The 19,165-nt window shown below is 37.3% G+C and overlaps 1 protein-coding gene across 16 annotated transcripts in view; it reads left to right on the forward strand.

The window, feature by feature from the left end:
* The window catches only part of MCTP1 (multiple C2 and transmembrane domain containing 1), a 595,101-nt gene that overhangs the window by 487,033 nt on the left and 88,903 nt on the right, over positions 1-19,165 (forward strand). For 13 of the 16 annotated variants that reach the window (XM_007978702.3, XM_007978722.3, XM_007978744.3 and 10 more), the window contains one exon: positions 11,804-11,923. The exons of the other annotated variants lie outside the window; for them this stretch is intronic. In XM_007978702.3, coding sequence (XP_007976893.1) covers positions 11,804-11,923 — 120 coding nt within the window. The remainder of the gene's footprint in view (positions 1-11,803; positions 11,924-19,165) is intronic. 16 annotated transcript variants of the gene reach the window in all.

The raw sequence follows: 19,165 nt of genomic DNA on the forward strand, positions 1-19,165 counted from the left end.
TGGCTCTGTGATTTTCAGATTTAAATGAAGATATTAAATCCGGACAAGGAATAATCAACAATAACTGCAAGGTTATATCATGAAGGATAAAAAAGAAAGATCAGAAGGCAGTAGCCCAGGGAAGAGAGTCTTGATAAGTTGGATAAATCTGAGTGAAATAATTTGAGTGGAAAAAAGTCAGAGTGCTACCAGATATCCCAAAACTTGGCAGAATTCAACACTCTGCACATCAGCTACTATAAAGGAATTACCATAATTGATCATCTGCTTTTTTAAAGACATTCCTGTTCAGTGAGTTAGAGCTGGAGGTGTAAAGACTGAAGGACTAATTTTTAAAGTAACTTGTATCACAGACTTTACTAACATGTGTTTGGCTTGTTAGATAGCTGGGTATCCTATTTTCTGGCACAGTATAGAGAACAGAGGGAGGTTCCCCCCATGAGCAACTGAAGTGCCAGCTGTTGCCCTAAATATTGTACCTGTTCATGATGGAGATAGCTTTAAAGCCAGATTTCAAGCTTAGGGAAAATTTTACATTTTGTACATCAGCAAACATTGGTATAAGATTTGTGTGTCTAGATACAGCATTTATATACACAAAGGGGAACTGATCAAAAATTGATTTCAAAAATAGGAGTGGTAACATTCATTTCTTTAAAAGTTTAAAAGGAAACTGCGTTTAATAAGCTTTAATAAATGTTTACCTCACTTCTAATGCCTTAGAAAATATATAGAAATTGTCAATTTCTATAAAATACACTGAAATAAAAGATCACAGTGAATGTAGCAATTTTGTTCAACAATAATTGGAAAACTTGAAAGGCAGGAAGGAATATCAGCACATCATGTAATGATTAGAGTATCATGAAAAAGGTATCTTTTTCATTGGAGGCATAAGAAGAAGAAAAGCTAAAATACACTGAGATCCAACATTAAAACCCTTTTTTGTCTTCCTTAGAAAATAATTAAAGCATGGACTGTGAGTTCCCTAGCACTGGTGAGATAGTTGTGGGTCTTTCGAGAAAAAGTTGGATCCTGGGAAAACAGGGCACTAGAGAAAGGCAAGCTTCAATGAGCTTAACAGCCTTAACTCATTCTTAAATGTTTCTTTGATGTAGTCCTTGAGCATTTTTTAGAGTGATTGTTACTTGATTCCAGCAGCTTCCTCACAGGCCACATAATATCAATTCCTCTTAATTGGTCATTTAAAATAATAAATACATGCTGATCTGTAGTCTGCAAAAATGACTCTGCTTACAGCCTGATTTTGAATGAGCTGAACTTCTGTGAATTATAAAGCTGTTAAAATTAAAACATCAACTGTGTTTGATACCATGGTAGGTGTTACAAGCTATAAAGGTAACGGACTCATTTCTAATGAAAGGGACTTCAGAGAATCAACATTCTCCAGGCATCTATAAGCATTTGTCACTTTCATTCTACATCCAAACTTTTACTAACATTAAATTCACAACATTGCAGGAATTTTCTTATCAGTTATTCATGTGTGGTTATGTGATGCTCAAGTTGGACATACTCTGGGCTTTACATTTTGGAGTTGTCAGTGTTCTCAAAGCAAAGCCAGAGCCTTTCATCTCTGACTTTGATAAAAATGACACAAATTATCAGTACAACTTGTAAGCTGAAAAAAAAATTTAAATAAATAAATAACTTCCCAAGCCTTCTGTCTGGCAGGTTCTATTGATATAATATCTCCATCAAGGAAAGTAGTGTGCATTATGCTATGATTAGTTGATAGCTCCATCTTTGAGGTTGTTTGGGTCCATTTTGTTGTGGAGATTCTTCACTGGGTGCTTTCGTGGCTTGTATGTAGCATATCTTCAAATGAGTCCTATCTAGTTGTCACACTTGCTTCTTTAACAGATAGAGTCAAGCTATGTTTTTCAAAAAAGCATTGATGTACTAAGATTGTAGACTTTAGGTTTCAGATAGCAACTTCAAAAACCCAGCATACATTTTCACAATATAAAGAATTGGAACTTTCTGATGTATATTTGTTCATCCTAGTAAACCCGAAGAAACAATGTTTTTTCAACACCATCAATAAATAAAATTTCAGTATATGTATTCAAGTCACAGCTTGCCAATAAATCAACCAATTTCTCACTTTTTTTCTGCTCCTTCCCATATACCTCATCCTGTTACCAGAACAGAGATAGATAGTTCTTTTGACACATTTTGCCTACTCAATATAAAGGCATTTGGTAGATAGTGCACTTTGATTTTTTTTTCTCTACACATAAGAAACACACACACACACACACAACGAAACACAACAGATCAAGTCTTGTCAGTTTGGTATCTGGCTGAAACTAGTCAAAAAGAAAGCAGTTTTCATTCTAACTAACAGAGAGGAGAGATGCCACTGTACATGAGGCTCTTTTGGGCATATTAATGCTCACTGTATCATTGTGGCATGATCACAGGAAATAGCAAAATAAGTTGGAACGATTCAGTGGGTCTAAGGTAGCCATCAATTCCCTGCTACCGTGTATTTTAGAAAATTGTCCAAACAAAGCAAAGCCTCTCTTCAAAAGAACAACACATCATACTTTAAAACCACCTTGAAAAGGTTATCGTTATGCTAGGAATTAATTAGGTTCACTTTGCCTATCTCCTCTCCTTTGTTGAATGGAGGTGGTACAAAAGCCTTTAGTGGAGCCAACCAGAAATAAAGACCTTTGAACAGGTGGTGGTGCCATCTGGCTATTTAAATCAAGGCAAAACCACCCCCTTCCCAGAAGACTAGGTTCTAAAGACTCTGGTGATGTGGTGGAGCCTGACTTAATTTGAGTGAGTGTAAATGGGCATAAGGGCTTCACCTCCAGTACTTTAGGCATGTTTTTAAGGAATGTTAAACATTAATAGGAATATCTAGTGCAAATGCTTATAAGGACAATTTTTTTTCTCTGCTACTGACTTACTCTAAGTCATAATTCATGCCATCACATAGGAAATAATACCTAGCTTTTTTCTTCTGTATACACTTGTATATATACATATAGTTTCTTCTTTTCTAAGTTAATTATAGAATATTCTATTATCTATGTGAGAAACAGACAACTTTTCTCAAGGAGGAGTGCTTTTAGCATTTGGGGCAGGAAAATTCTTCATTGGGTATGACTGTCACACATATTTCAGAGTGATTCACGTTGGCTTCACCCGCCAAATGCCAGTATTTCCCTTCTCCCACCCTAGTCATTGTGACAACTAAAAACATCCCTGCATATTTCCAAATGTGCCCTAGGGAGAAAAGTGGCAGCTCAGCACCGAAATGTTTGAAAGTTGATCCTCCTTCTTTTTATATTCCCTTTCTTGTGCCAAAAAGGATTTAAGGAGACAATTGGTGGGGTTAATTCACAAACAGTGCTTTCATTGGCTTCTGACTATCCTTCTCTTCAATCAAGTTTGCAATTCAGAAATTTTACCTCTTTGCCAACTCTGATGATGGCTTTTTCAAAAAGAAAAGCAGTGTATTTTAGGTCTCACTTTATCCAGTTCTCTTCTTTGAGGCCAATCTTATTGGTAGAGCTAAAATAATTGCCTTTTAAGTATTCATTACTATAACCAGTTTTTATATATTGATAAACACCTTGAATTTTCCCCCCAATCATTGCCTAGTTCCTCAAAAGGCATATCCTGTGTATTTGTTATCTTTCTAATTTGAGGTCTCTCTCACATCAAGAAACATTCTCATACCAAATGTTCTGTGTTAGGACCCAAAAAAGTCCTTCCAGATTAACTCTTCTAAGCATATACGCACTTTTGGCACATTTCTTCATTCTGTTTTTTCTGAAATAGATATTGTCGAATGATGAAATATACAGGAAAACATTAGGGGGTGAAGGTTGGGTAAAAAATGGGTTAATACTGTGAAGGTCTGAGTGTAAATGTATGTTAAGTTTAAGAAAAAAATGAATTGAAATTAGGAAGGAAAAGGATTTTCTAAAAGGACTCTGAAATAATTAATTGTTTTGTAGGAGATGGCCTTTCCATGTAGGCAGAAAATTTTTTCTTCACTTATTTCTGAAGAGACAGTCAAATAGAGAATCTCATCTCTTAATTAGAAAGAAAAATACTCATCAAACACATCTCATCACTGGAGAGCTAATGATCCACAGCTGTTAGTCTGAAAGGGCAGGCTTTTTTCCTGAACAGTAGGAAGTGTTAATCATTTTGGATGAGATTTCTTTTTAAAATATACTGTAGTTTGCAAAAGAATAGGATATTCAATATTCCAACTTAAATGCTTGTTTTGAAGTGGGCTCCCCCAGGGATACTGCCATGTGTCGTACTGGATGATCGTTGAACGCAGGCATCTTCCACTGCACTCCAACGAGAGCATCAACTGATGGGGTGATGTGAATGGCCCAGTCCTGCCTGAGACTCATAAAACCCCAGGCTCAGAGAAATCAAAAACATGCATGTCTTGCACCTCCTAAGAAATGGTGTTGCTATAAAAATCTTAAAATTTGGAATTGCTCACTCTACTTTGTATAGTATGCCTTGTTTAATGTGACTGAAAAGCCTTGCCCCACCTTCACATAACTTCTCAGCAGAACAGATAGATTTTTTTTTGTTGTTTAATCTTTATTTGAAAAAGTAGGGCTTTTTTTCTGTGACAATGTAATTGGCTCATTCAGTTTCCAGTCTTTGCCTTTACAGCCCCCTTGCTAACCTCTTCTAAACATTTTGTACAGAAGAAAACCCCACTTAATAGAAACCTTATGAATGGCCAACTTTTGATTATTCAGAGTCGTGTAAGATAGTGGGAAAAAGGAAGAATAAAATTGGCTCCACAAACCTCATTTCTGCCATTAGTATTTGGCCTCTTTGCCATACCAAACCTTTACCAGAACACCTAAGTGGCATTCCATTTCCTTGTACTGATGCAAAAGTAGTTATCCTAGAGGAAGGGGGAAGAGAAGAAAAAGATATGGAAAATCTATGAATTGGATAATCAGTACCTAAATAATTGATACCTTTAAAGCATCAACATTCAATCTAAGACCCTTTACCTTAGAGTCAGTGGAGCTTCGTGGGAACAGCATACTGGATTAGGAAGCAGAAGACTTGGCTCTGCCACTCAGACTTGCTTCAGACAAGTCTCAAACTCCTAAGCCTCAGTTTCCTCCTTTGTAAAAGGAAGGTAATAGTCCCTACCTTCCCAGCCTGCCTCTCAGGACTTTTTCCTTAAAGTTCAGTCTATGCAATATGCGATAAGATACTTGTTAGGAGAAATTATGTTATATATACATTTTTGAGACAGAGTCTTGCTCTGTTGCCCAAGCTGGAGTACAGTAGTACAATCACGGCTCACTATAGCCTCAACCTCCTGAGCTCAAGAGTTCCTCCTGCCTCAACCTCCTGAGTAGCTCATAGGGATCATAGGCATATGCCACCATGCCCAGCTACATTTTTTTTTAATTTTATTTTTAGTAGAGACAAAGTCTCACTAGGTTACCTAGTGAGTAACCTAGTCTCACTAGGCTGGTCTTGAATTCCTGGCCTCAAGCAATCCTCCTGCATCAGCCTCCCAAAGTGTTGGGATTAGAGGCATGAGCCACCGTGCCCAGTCTATTTACCTTGCGGTAAATTAAAACTTTTCAAGAAAAACCTCATTCTGAATATTTATGGTTAAAATTTAGAATGTTTTTAAAGCCTGACCCAAATAGATACTTCAAAATTGCATATTGCGATGTTGCTACTAATATTATAGTCAACATAATACTGATTTAGATAAAAGATTTTTGAATTTAAAAATGAACAAAGACTATGAACAAGAATTAGAATTCATGAAACTACTAGTTCCGAACAAGCTGTTTTTCATATATAGGGGCATAATAAGATTGTTAAGAAATTGTTAACATTTTAATACTGAATTGTTTTAACTTGAGTTCACAAAATCTTTAATGTTTCAGCCATTTGCTAGTAATAATGAATTTTTGTAAAGATCTAGATTTTTTGTTTCAATTATTAGTAAAACTTTTAACTGCAACTCTTCTGTTTAACTCTTAGGATTTCCCACCAAAAAATTCTCCATTCCTCACCAAATACAGTTCACCCTAAAGAACACCTGTCTTCTACAACTGCTAAAAGAACAATGATCATATTGACTTATTAAGTTTATAAAGTCTGTGTAATTTTCTTAATAATAATTTATAATGTGAAAAGCATAGGCCGGACACGGTGGCTCACGCCTGTAATCCCAGCACTTTGGGGGGCCGAGGTGGACAGATCACGAGGTCAGGAGATCGAGACCATCCTGGCTAACACAGTGAAACCCCGTCTCTACTAAAAATACAAAAAATTAGCCAGGCATGGTGGTGGGCGCCTGTAGTCCCAGCTACTTGGGAGGCTGAGGCAGGAGAATGGCATGAACCCAGGAGGCGGAGCTTGCAGTGAGCCGAGATCGCACCACTGTGCTCCAGCCTGGGCAACAGAGCAAGACTCCGTCTCAAAAAAAAAAAAAAAAAAGAAGAAGAAAAAGAAAAGCATTATATTAATAATATAGTACTTTTTGATGAAGCATCTTCACATATATCACTTGCTTTTCCACAGCCAACTTGTGAAATAGGCTGGTGTAACAATCTCCATTTTATAGGTAAGAGACTAAAGGAAAAGAGAATAATTGACTTGCACAGGGTCCTATGATGATCAGATAGCAGAAATTGAACTGAAATCACTTCTTTGGGCTTCTGGTTGAACTGTATTTTACCCTACCACATTGTCTCCTTGGAGACAGAATAATATGTATTAGTGAGCCTTTGCTGTATAACAAACCGCTCCACAATTAGTAGCTTAAAGCAACTATCATTTATTTAGTGATGATTTTGTTAGCAGTTTGGACTAGGCTTAGCTGGGCTCACTCTTGCGTCTTTGGTTGGCTTCTGGTCTGTTAGGTGGCTTTGCTTTGGATGCTGTCTGGCTTTCTACTGGGGTGATGGAGCAACTATGCCCCATGTTTTTTTAAGCCTCTGTTTTCATCATATTTGCTACTCTATCGTTGACCAAAATAAGTTATATGCCTAATCTCAGTCATTGTGGGAGGCTATTATAAAAGTCATGGATACAGGGAAACATGGAAAAATTGGGGTTATTACTGCACTCAGTCACCACAAATTAAATATGAAAAACTGAAAGTGGCACTCATTTCATCATCTCTTTCTATTTAGTTGGCATGACTCCTTTAGCATAGCTCTTATTCTTGAAACAATCATTAGCTATAGATTCTAGGGTAGTATATGAAAAGTGATAAGCCACTAGAAGGGCCAAAAAATTATATGTAGTGTAAGCCAATGAATTCCTGCTTGTCATAACACGTAGTAATGCTTGTTGAGCATTTTATAGGTGTCAAGCATCAGCTTAATTGCTTCTCAAATCTGCCAAGTAAATAGTATCATTTTCTCTTTTCAGATGACAAAACTAAGAGAAATCTAGTAACTTGCCCAAGGTCCCAAAGCTAGTGACTAGAGAGCTTGGATGCCCTAGGCCTGATTCAAATACTCTTCTGTCTACTGTACCACGCTGCAGCAGCTCCTTGAGGGATCCCATAGTCGTGGCTAACAGACCAAGGCCAGTTGACAAAGAGCTTCTAACATGCAGGATAATAAGTAAAACTCTCAGTGTTCTCTTTCTAATGAAGGGGGTTGTGTGTACTTATTACCATTTGGCTAATGCCCCCTAAAGATTTTCTGGTATTGAATTCTAATTGTAAATTACAACAGCCATCTAATGATTAAAAAAGAAGGCCACCAAATTCTTGGAATAGTTCTAGTCTCTAATGAACATGGATAACTAATGTAGGGGTAGATGTTTTGTTTGGAATTGGGTATGTATTCCATGAGAGTAAAATGTAGACAGCCTAAGTTTCCTTATTAAAAGGAGAGATGGGGGAGACATGATGAGATTATGTGACAGAGAGGAAAAAATACAGAAAGGGTGCTGTAGTGAAGGATGTGAAGGAATTCAACACTGTGTAGACATTTGTGAGTGTCCTTATCACTACACTTTTACATCAAAAAATTCTAAAATCTGCAGGTCCTCGTTCCATGACCCACAGAGGCAAAAAGCAGTCCGGAAATGCAGATCTGGACAAATTCTAGACATTTTATGGTTTATTTTTGTATTCTGTGAATACATTAGAGATTTTAAAAATTGTTTCTTGATTTCTTTTTCCATCCCATTTTAATGCATTATTATATCTCTTGTTTCCCCCATACCTCTGAAAATGTATAATCAGGACCATGGACAGATCCTTCATTGTCATGGCCTTCCTTGGGTTTCTTCCAGCTGCCTTATTTCTCTTACTACTCTAGTGGGACACTAAAGGCCAGGTCTTTTGTGTTATCTCAGTTTTTTTATAGGAAAGAGGAGAAGATTGATCTCTTTCCGAAGAGAGAGGAGAGAAGAGGCTTCAGTGTGGAGTGAATGAGCTAAAAAGCTCCTTTCTTCCTTTGAGGGCTCTCTTTGTTAGAGGAGCCTCACCAGCTAACAGGAAGTAGAATCATCACTAATATTATATTGAATAAATGATTGGCTGTTCTACTTTCAAACATCTAATATTTCATAACGTATTTGTTCAATCAATACATTTTTATTGTTAATCTGTGTTCATGTTCTTTAACCTTTTGAAATCTTCATTTAGGTGCTGAAAAAGAAAAATAAATGCTTTTGTATTTACAATTTATTCAAAGCCCTCATGTTTTAAAAATATATTTTTTCAACAGTAGAAGCTCCTCACTCAATTACCCAAATATTAGATTATTAAAACCACAATAGAAAAGGAGATGGTTTTGCCATTGCCAGAATTCCTAAAATGAACATAATTTCTTCCTTTGTCTCTCTCTCTCCTCTGTCCTTCCCCAATCCATGTTCTGGTACCCGTGTTATTAGGACATATAAAAATACCACAGGCATTTATGATAAGTGTGTGTCAGTTCTGAGTGCTATATTTTAAGAAAGTTTTTGATGTGTTGATTTGGATATGGTAAGAGGAAGATGACTACAATGGGGAAGTGCCTAGAAACCATAATGTGTAACCGATGCTTGAAGTAAGTGGTGATGTTAAACCTAGAGAAGAAGAAGGCATGAGAGATGTCTTGATTGCTTGCAGGATTGTCATCTAGGAAGTTTTTTCTGTGGATGACAGGCCTGCAGCTAACACCAATACATGGACATTACAAGGAAATTCATTCTGAATAAGACGAGGAACCTAACACCAATGAATGGACATTAGAAGGGAAAATATATCTGCTCAATAGGTTACAAAGATTACAATTGGTCATATTTAGCAATGGGATAATCTGAGTCCCATCCATGAGGCCAGAACACACTAAGTCAAATGAGTGCCCTCAGAAAAGGCAAACATAAAGTAAGGTCCAAGAGAAAAGGCCATAATATCCAAAATAGTTCATGACTGCATAGCCAAATGGAAAGAAAATCTTGTCTAGAAGTACTAAGGTAGTCTTTTTTGTCAGAGGGAGAAATTTGTTAGTAGTATCCCAGGTTGTAACTCTGAATGCATTTTCCTGAAGTCACTTGGTTTTATGTAGTAGATCTATAGAACTTTTGCTAATACAAATAATTAAATAGAATTCTGTTGAATGATTGGGGAACCCAGTGTCCATTTATCCATTAATTCAGTAAATATTTACTTATTGAGCACTTGCCATGCCTCAAGTACTGTTCCAGGCTCTAGGGGTAAAACAGTGAATGAAAACAAAAAGTCTACCTTTACAGGAGCTTATATTCTAGTGACTGCCTAAATGTTACAATTAAATATATAAAGAATATGGACTCTAGCCAAAAATGATTTTCCCTTTTACATGTATTGATGTCTGTCAGATTTACCTTAATTCACTTCCAAAAAAAGAATTATCTTTATAAAAATATATTTTAATAATCATAACCATCAATTATTTATATCATCTTTGTATAATTGGTATAAATTTCAAAAATTGAATGAAAATATTTTCTCTTTCTGGAAATCTTCCTACTTTTCTCATAAAATAAAAGATATGGCTCCTGCTTCATGTATGACAATATTTGGAACTTTTCTTATGCAGGAACTTGAATCTATAGTTACTATGTAATTCTGTCCAAAATCATTTCTTGGCTTACTTAACTATTATTTGTGCTTTTTGGTGCCCTCTTGGTTATGAATATAAAAGAATTCGGTAAAATACATAGTTTTCAAAATTTAATGTCACATTGAAAAAACAGATGGTACAGTAATGTCATGAAGTCATTTTAAATATTAGAGAAATATTCAAGACAATTAGATTTATAGACCTCTGTCAAGATATGGGAACACTAAGGCAAAGTGACTTTCTAAAGCTCAGAACCTTGGTTTCCTGGCCCTGAGGCCAGGAGTCTCCCTACCATTTCACACTGTTTAATTTTCTCTGCTATTTAAATAGGCTGCAGGCTTCACTGAGATTTGTTAAGAAGACTGCAAATGGTCCATGCTGCTGTGCCTGACACGGGTGTCCTTAGGGCACTGCCCCTAACTCTCCTGACCTATCAAATGCAAGATGTTTGTGTTATTCCAACCAGCTGGCTGAAAGTCCCAGTTATGCTATGTTCAGCTAAATCTTAGCAGGCAGAGGGCTTTCTAGCTTCCAGTATTATAATCTGTATTACTTGAGGACCTTAATCAATAATTAGTTGACTTTCTGTGTTTTGTAAGGTATTAATAACATGTACACAATAATGGTTTGGGTTTTTGTTTTTGCGAAATGACTGTGCACCAAGCAGTGGGTTTAATTCTTACAACCCTGAGGTGGATAATCCTATTATCCCCATTTTACTAGGGAAGAAACGAAAGAGGGGATATATATGTTGCTTAAAAGTTATATGGCTAGTTAGCATTAGTGTCAGGAGTGGAATCTAGTTTTTAAATGCCTCCTGCCTTAACATTACCTTAATTTGACAGCAAAAGCCACAGACCCAGAGAATTTAGATGATCTGTCCAGGACTACAAGTCTGGTGTGGGTTGGGGTTGAGTCATCCTTTATATCCAACTTTGTGTTGTTTTATAATGTAAGTGTTCTTAGAATGACTCCATCTGCCACCCTGAGTTCTTAATCTAACATTTGTCTTACAATGAAAAAGTTTATATACTTGGAGAAGTAGGTAGTGTTAAAAAAAGAATAATACAAATAGGCATTTTAAAATTTGTTTTGACAAAATTTCCTTGTAATAGCTGTTTGATTTCTATGGTAATGCTAAATGTTAAGCCAACCATTTTGTACACTTGTCGGTAGCAGTGCTTTTTTTCATGTTGTGAAATCTTTGGGGCTCTCTGATGTAGACTTGGTATTTTCATCTGCCTATTAATCTTGTTACGTTGTATTATCCAAGTAAGATTTTTTAAAAGTCCCTGATATTAAATAGTGATTCATTTTTTATCATTAAGGCAGATAAACCAGGCTATTTCTGACAGTGTAGTGGAGTTCATTTTGCTGCTTTTTACAAATTGTGTTCAACTTAACAATAATTTCACTGGAGGAGAAAAACTCAAATTTCCTCTTTGACAACGTAATGATATCAACTTTTCCTTAATAGAAATTAAACAAATTGGAAATCTTACCAGTGACTTTTCAAGGGTCAGTTATACTTTTAGAAAAATGTCTAAAAGTTTCCAAGGCTTTGTTTTCAAGATAAATCTTCCTGTTCTGAAGCATTCAGTTTTGGGTTTTTGAAGTAGAGTATAAATAAGACTCCATTTAATGAAATTCAGTGTTGACTCATCCCTTCTTCTCTCTTCTCTCTCCTCCAGCTCTTTCTCTTTGTTGTCTGGAACTTTGAGCTCTACATGATACCACTGGTTTTGTTGTTACTATTGACATGGAACTACTTCTTGATAATATCAGGGAAAGATAACAGGCAACGTGATACAGTAAGTCTCTACTCTCTTACTTGTATGTGTTTTTGTTCTTATTCTAGTCCCTCTGACAAGATCAACATTGAATTTGGCTTTACAAACCAGAAGTTCTGTCTACAAATACTCAAGTTTAGAGGAAAATTTTATCAGATCAAAACTAACGACTCTTTGGCCCTAACACAATAGAAAGTATTCACTTATTTCTAACATTACTCCTCTTGGTAGAAACTAAAACAGGGAGCAGCACCAAAGAATGATCTATGATTTTCAATCATAAATGGGTGCTGCTTCAAATAATTGCTTTATTCTCCTTATTTGTTATATCTTAATGAATTCTGATTTAAGATACAATGTCACAAAATTATTAGTGATCAAACTACGTGAATGTATTTTACTTAAGACAGATAGATTCTTTGTTCTCTGTCATTGGAAGAAATGAAGGCTTCATGATTGTTGGCCTGGAAACGTGTATAAAGTACCTTAGTTCAATGCAGGTTCACTGGACAACAGTAAATATCCTTCTCTGTGTCAGGGGTGTACTGAGATATCAAGCTTAAGGATGAAGAGCTTTCATTTAACCTAGGGAAAGTTATACTAAATCTACCTGTCCTCTTTGGCATTTTTGAAAGCAGAATGTGTGAGACAACCTTCTCTTTCTAGAAGAGTTTTAGACTAAGTAGCAGAAGCTGCCCACACTATAATCACATATGTTCTGCCAAGCTTTGTTCCCCTTGGATTGTCTATCACTATGCCCCTAGCAACCTAACTACGAAAAGCTTTCCCACATGTAAATAAATAAGGGGAGTGTCTTCTCCAAATACAACATTTACAATTTGATAACTCAATAGACTGCTGTTGAGAAGAATTTAAAGGTTGGCAAACACGAGAATTTACTTGGTCCTTAGCAGACTACTACTTTTCTTGCCATTAAAGATCTCTATTTGATTTATGATCTGTAGATTATAACAGATCATAAATCGATTTTTTGCCAACTACTGTGCCCATAATGATGCAGAATTATTTGATCATCAGCTTAAAAGTAGTGTATAATACTTAATAGTAACCATCATAATGGTTGCATACATACCTTCAATGTAAAAGAACTTCCCTTTTAAATAACACAAGTAAAATACACTTCAAATAGCAATGTAAGCAAAATATAAAATTCTTCAAAATAATTTCCTTTAGTATGTGACAAAGTTGCCAACAAGACACCATGTTTACTTCTCTATTATATTTCTGTCTTTCTTACTGGATTATAAATTTGAGGGAAGGGAACTCTGTTCATCTTTGTATTTGTCACTGTCTGTAGTACCTGCTTTGCAAATTAGACATGTTCAAAACCTTCTTTGTAAAGTATATCAAACAAACATGAGATGGCTAATAGAGATTTTAATATTTAGTCGGCATCAATAGACAAGAAGTTATTAGTATTATTGGCAAGGATTTTATGGATATATATTTAAATCGCACACTGAGAGACAAGCCCTAAATGCTACAAGCATTGGTGTCATGGGGATTAATAGGCACTTTCATCAATTAATTCAGGATGTTTTCTTTAAGAAAATAGGACTCTTTCAGACAGTTGCTTTTTTGTCCCGTTTACTTCGTGGAGATTGTCGAGAGAGAAGAATATCTACTTTTCATTCTGTTGCCTTGAGACAAATTTGCAAATAAGATTATTTCCAAATAGGAAAAACTGGTAATTTAGCTTTAGCTTCTTAATTCTATGAGGGGGCTTATCTTCAATATTTAGTCACTGGTTTTGGTATTCTTAGTGAAAAATTCTGGAACTGTAGACTTTGCTTGTTATCTTCTCCAGAATATACCTGGCTTGGCTGGAAACATCCACTTTTAGAGGAAAAATAATATATAATGTATCCTTTTGTACTTAAAATTCTCTAAGACATTTTATAGCGTATTGAAAAAATGCATATCATATAATTTTTGCAAAATATAGCTTCAAAATAGTATTTACCAAATCTTTTCTTTTTAGTACATCTCCTCTAACAGGCTCCTCTTTTAGCCATGGACATTTTTCTTCCCCAGCACAACCCACTGTGAAACATTCTATAGTCTAACTCTCATGGAATGCCAACTACACTCCATAACTCCCAGTAATTGCCTTTTATTTGCCCAAAACACACAGATCCACATATTCTGTTCTTTCTAGGCACCAGAGCAGCAATCACAACGTTTCATTCAGCTTCTTATTCACTGGCTCAGTTAAGACCTTACGTAACTCTTAAATCCAATTTGTCTAATTATGTGTTTGCTGGCATATCCAGCTGTGCATTTGAACCGGTTGCTCCTTTTGAAAAGAAACCTGGATTATACTTTGCTGGTTACAGAATGCATATACACACACACACACACACACACACACACACACACATATATATATACGAATTTAGGGAAAGTGTGTGTAGGGGTTGCCATGCTGTGATGAACTGACTCTCCTGCATAGTGCATAGCACTGGAAGGATGGTATTTTCCTGTAAGTCCATATTGATATCCCAAAGACACTGCAGACTCTTTCAGCATAAGTGAAAACTTTACAGGATCTCCGAGGTGCGTTAATCACACCATTGGCTGATTCCAAACCAGGAAACTTTCTGTTTTACGAAAGAGAGACAGAGAAAGAGAAAGAATTTTCTGCCACCAAAAATCAAACCAAACCAAAACAAAAATCTATACATTCAGCTGACAAAATTTAATTAGGATAAAAACTATAAAAGAAAAATCAAAATGACCTTCAGGTCATAGAAAAGAAAGAAAAGGAAGCACAATTTCCATGACATAAGAAGTTGAAGAAGAAAATAAAAGAAATACTGTGAAAGATGAAAAATGCATAGATGGGTAAAATTCTGTCTTCAATATATTGGCTAATATTTGAGATTAATACCAAACAGGAAAGTGTTTCTTCGTGTGTTTAGTGTTTAAGGAGAGTCTTCCCTTTCTTGGAGACCCTTAAGATTACAGGCACTGAACCCTCATACCTTTTCCCCACCATGGTGCCTATTCTAGTTTAATGAGCAAAAGCAGATGTAATCCTTGCTGAATAAGTTTTGCAGCGTTTAATGAGCTGAACCTGTTAAGGACAGAATAAGTAAACAGCCATTCCTGAGGTTAAAACTGTAGACACAGAGGGTGCCCATGTGAAAGAGGCATGGTTAAAAATATTTCACCTCTGCTATTTCCTAGTTGGACTTGTTAAAAATAAGCAATCTTAGGTCTAAATATACCTAGACTGGGACTATGACATTAAAATTTCTAGCATGAGAATTGTTAGGCTTTTCCAGAGAAAACCGTTTAAGACATGCTTTATTCAGAAATGTCCCTGGCATGAAAGGCATATAAAGATAGGAATGTCATCCTTCTCTTGGTTTGAGGTGTCACTTCAAAACCTGGGAAAAGTTCTCACCAGCATTGCCTATTAGGCTTGTACCAACTATCCAAATTACAGTGACTGTAGACAGACATTTTGAAAGTGGAAGAGTAGATGCCAGGAAATGGCTTTTACTTTGATTTAAAAACTACTGAAACATCATTACACCCTGGGCTCTGTGTGAAGTACTTTATATTCACCATGTCATTTAGTCCTCCTCTGAGAGACAAGCTGATTGTGTTAGCCCAGCCAATGGGTTGGATCCTCCTAAGTCAAGTGACCTGCCGCCCCCCACCCAGGTCCCTTCATCAGTTGTAAGCAAAGGAACATGCTCATGTAGACAAGCATGGCTGCAAGAGCTCTTCCTTGAGAAAAGAGAATCAGGTCATGGAGAATAAAGGAAATAGGTTAGCCAAGCAAACCAGGGGTCTATTGCACACCCTGTAAGTATCATTTCTACTGCACATACAGGGAAACAGGGCCAGAAAGATTAAATAACTTATCCAAAAACACACAGAAAGTGTCAGAACCAGTATTAGAACACAGAGCAGTCTGCCTGAAGTTTATACTCTGAACCACCAGTCAATCACATTTCCTGCTGGGGATATATCCCACCTCTTCCTGGGCACTGTTACGCAAGTTTCTCCCACGAATTACAGAAAAGCCAGTAGCACTAACTACACCTTTAAGCCGATATATTAATAGAAAGTAGTAATTTTCCTACACCCCTCATCCCATGTCTTCCGTATCTCTCATTGAGGGAAACAGAAAGGATATTTATCAAGCAATTTCTATGTATCAGGCATCCTGCTAAGCCTTTTAGAGACGTCACCTCATTTTTTCCTTTATAATAATTATATCAAGTAAATAATTCTAAATAGTTTTATCCCCATTTTACACATCAGAAAATTCAGTATCAAGGATGATAAGTAAGCAACTCCCCAGAGCAAGTGTGATGTGAACCCAATTGTGCCTTGTTGTAAAGTCCCAGGCTGTATCTATGGTACACACATGGGCATTCCTTTCCCAAAGGACTGCTTTCTTAGTTTCCAGGGCCTTGCATAGAATCCCTGTTGTCTCCAGATTCCTTCCTATGAGGTACCCAGTAACCTCACATGAATTAGTGCTAGTCATCTGTTCTATCCCAAATGCCACCATTAATTTCCAAAGCATTCATGACCAGGAGGGCTACCTTCCATTCACCAAGGTGACCATGGGAGGAGTCCATCAAAGCTGACTTCTTCATATTTGTGAATAAATTTTTTTGTGTCAAAGCAATTTTTGAATATCTTTGACACAAAAAAATTCTTCAAGCTGTGTTTTTAATTACACTTTAAAAGAACATTCATTTTTACTGTCATGATATTCCTCCCACACAACAATCTCAGTTATCTAATCAATGGTGGCATTAAAAGACTGAAGAGTGGGGCAGATCAATGAAATCATTCTCTGACTCATGATATGACTGTGACACAAATTGAGACAGAGTCTGCTTTGCTAAAATAATTTAGGAAATACTGAAATGTTTAGTTAGCTCCTTCTCGTGACAAAGCATTTGTTTCTTCATTTCCCTTTCAGAATAATACTGAATATTGTCTCCCATTAGTTCTGTTCCATTGAGACCCAGAGCACTTATCTCTACAAATAAAGCTCCTAAGAGCAGTACTCTTGGCCATAAGTGCTGTTGATAGAACAGTTTGGAATGGTCCACCACAGAAACATCTGATTGACTTGAGCTCCTATAAATCAAGCACATTTATTATTTTGTCAGTCAGTGTTCTCCATTCCAAAGAAGTCTGTGGTGGAATATATGGAATACTGAATAAGTCAAGTATTCCTAACAGGATCTAAAGAGGCTGGCCAGAGCCAAGCTGACAGAGGAGAGGACGTCATATGCAAAGCACTCTGAATGTACAGTTAGACTCTCTCTACTTCAGTAAGAGTTTTATCATTCACTGAAAGCAGCATAGACCACAAGTTTCCTGTGTTTGCCTCTCAGTACCAAAAAAGACCACATATTCAGTGCTCTTAGCAGAAGCAACACTGAGTCATACAGCCTGTAAACACATCTAAAAATGGATGATCACTCTTTTCTTCTTCGTGCTTATTTCAACAGCAATTTTCTCAATTTTTTTCAGAAGGTCATCAGCTTGAAAAAAATCTGAGGAGGACCATGAAAAGAACCAGACCTTTAGTTTTCCAACACGATCACTAGGATAAATCAGTAGAATCAACAGCCAATCAGATATTGGTAGAAAGCTTCTCCCCTGTGACCCCTCTCAAAGCTATTCACCAACTGTTTAGCCTTGTTAGATAATCACTTGCTGTACATAGTGCAACCCAACATGTTAATAACCATCGTCATCAGGCTTTGGATTTGCACCAACAAGATCTCCACATTTTCTTCACTCATCCCAAGTCTCCTCACCACTGTCCCCTCCCTCTCAGTAGATGACCAGGCCTTCTACTTTGCGAATTTCCCTCAAATTCCAGCCCTGAAGCCCTATGAATTTGTACCCAATTTAGGGTTATCAGATTTAGCAAATAAAAACACAGATGCCAAGTTCAATGGAAATTTCAGATAACAACAGGACATACTTATATGTTTTTATAACCTTCTTGATTTATCTGAAATTCCAGTTTAAGTGGATGTTCTATATTTATCTGGCAACTCTATCTCAATTGTACCTTTTATTCTTACCTCCAAACCTGTAGGGAGATGACAGTTCTGAAATAAAGGTATTCCCCAACATCTTCAAGTATAGAAGACCCGTCAGGAGCAGGCCCCACCTAAACCATAGTTTCAGCTTCATCCCCCTCAGTATTCCAACAGGATTGTTTATGTGTGTGGTGGTGGTGGTGTTGTTTTGCTTTTGTTTGTTTTGGAGTATGCAATGTTTATTGAGCAAAAGGTGGGAGTAGTGGCCTAAGGGTGAGAAAACAGAAATGAACAAGACCATGGCCATCCTCTTTTGTTGTCACTTTCTTCTGAACAATTGCTTGCCACTTGGGAGAGCAGGAAACCAAGCCACTTGCAAAGGCTAGCGCAGCACAGCTGGATGGGAAGGTAGTTCCAGCTGACTCGCAGGCCTGTGTTCCCTGCTTTACCTCCTATTCACCCAGTCCACAGGCTCAGGGAAGGCAATCCTTTTGTCTTCATGACACAACTAGAAAAGAGAAAAAAAGAGTGATGCTTCTCCCTTTGAACATGTGAGAAAACTCAGGCCCAGAATAAGGCAGTAACGTCTGCAAAGCCCGTACTCACAGAGCGTGGGTGGGAATGGTGCAGCATGGGACAGACGTGGTGGCTGGAGAAGGGCAGTGCAGGCAGGGTCTGGAACTTAGCAGAGGCCTGGAAGTCACGTGACCACTGAGGACAGATGTGCAGCATGGTGGAAGAGCTTGAAATCCTTGCCCGAGGTGCCGCACGTGAAGAGTTTGAGGCCTGAGTGTGATGCACGGTGGCTCTGCAGCCGCAGAGGGCTGGCAAAGACACAGGTGCACTGTGGGTGGCTGTAGCCCCTGCAAGACTGTACTTTTATGGGGTGCATCATCCTGGGATGGTCTTCGGGGCTCCTCCACTGGCACAGCAGGCTCGTAGGCGACACGGTTGGCGTTGATGAGGAGGTGGCTGTCCAGCCATGAAGGCTATGACCCACCCGAGACAGGGGTTGGAAGAGGGGCCTTTCAACCTGGGAAAAGAAGACCTTCCAAGGTAGTGGGTCTGGAAAGGAGGAGGACCAGGATGGGATAGCCCCAGCAGTCGCAGGAGTATCTGGAGCAGAGTATACTTTTAGTTTCCCAAATATTCTATACACTCTTCCTATGCCTTCTACTGTTTTCTTAAAAATATACTTACAAATGTAAAT

Source organism: Chlorocebus sabaeus, chromosome 4 (genome assembly GCF_047675955.1).
Source record: "Chlorocebus sabaeus isolate Y175 chromosome 4, mChlSab1.0.hap1, whole genome shotgun sequence".
Taxonomy (NCBI): domain Eukaryota; kingdom Metazoa; phylum Chordata; class Mammalia; order Primates; family Cercopithecidae; genus Chlorocebus; species Chlorocebus sabaeus.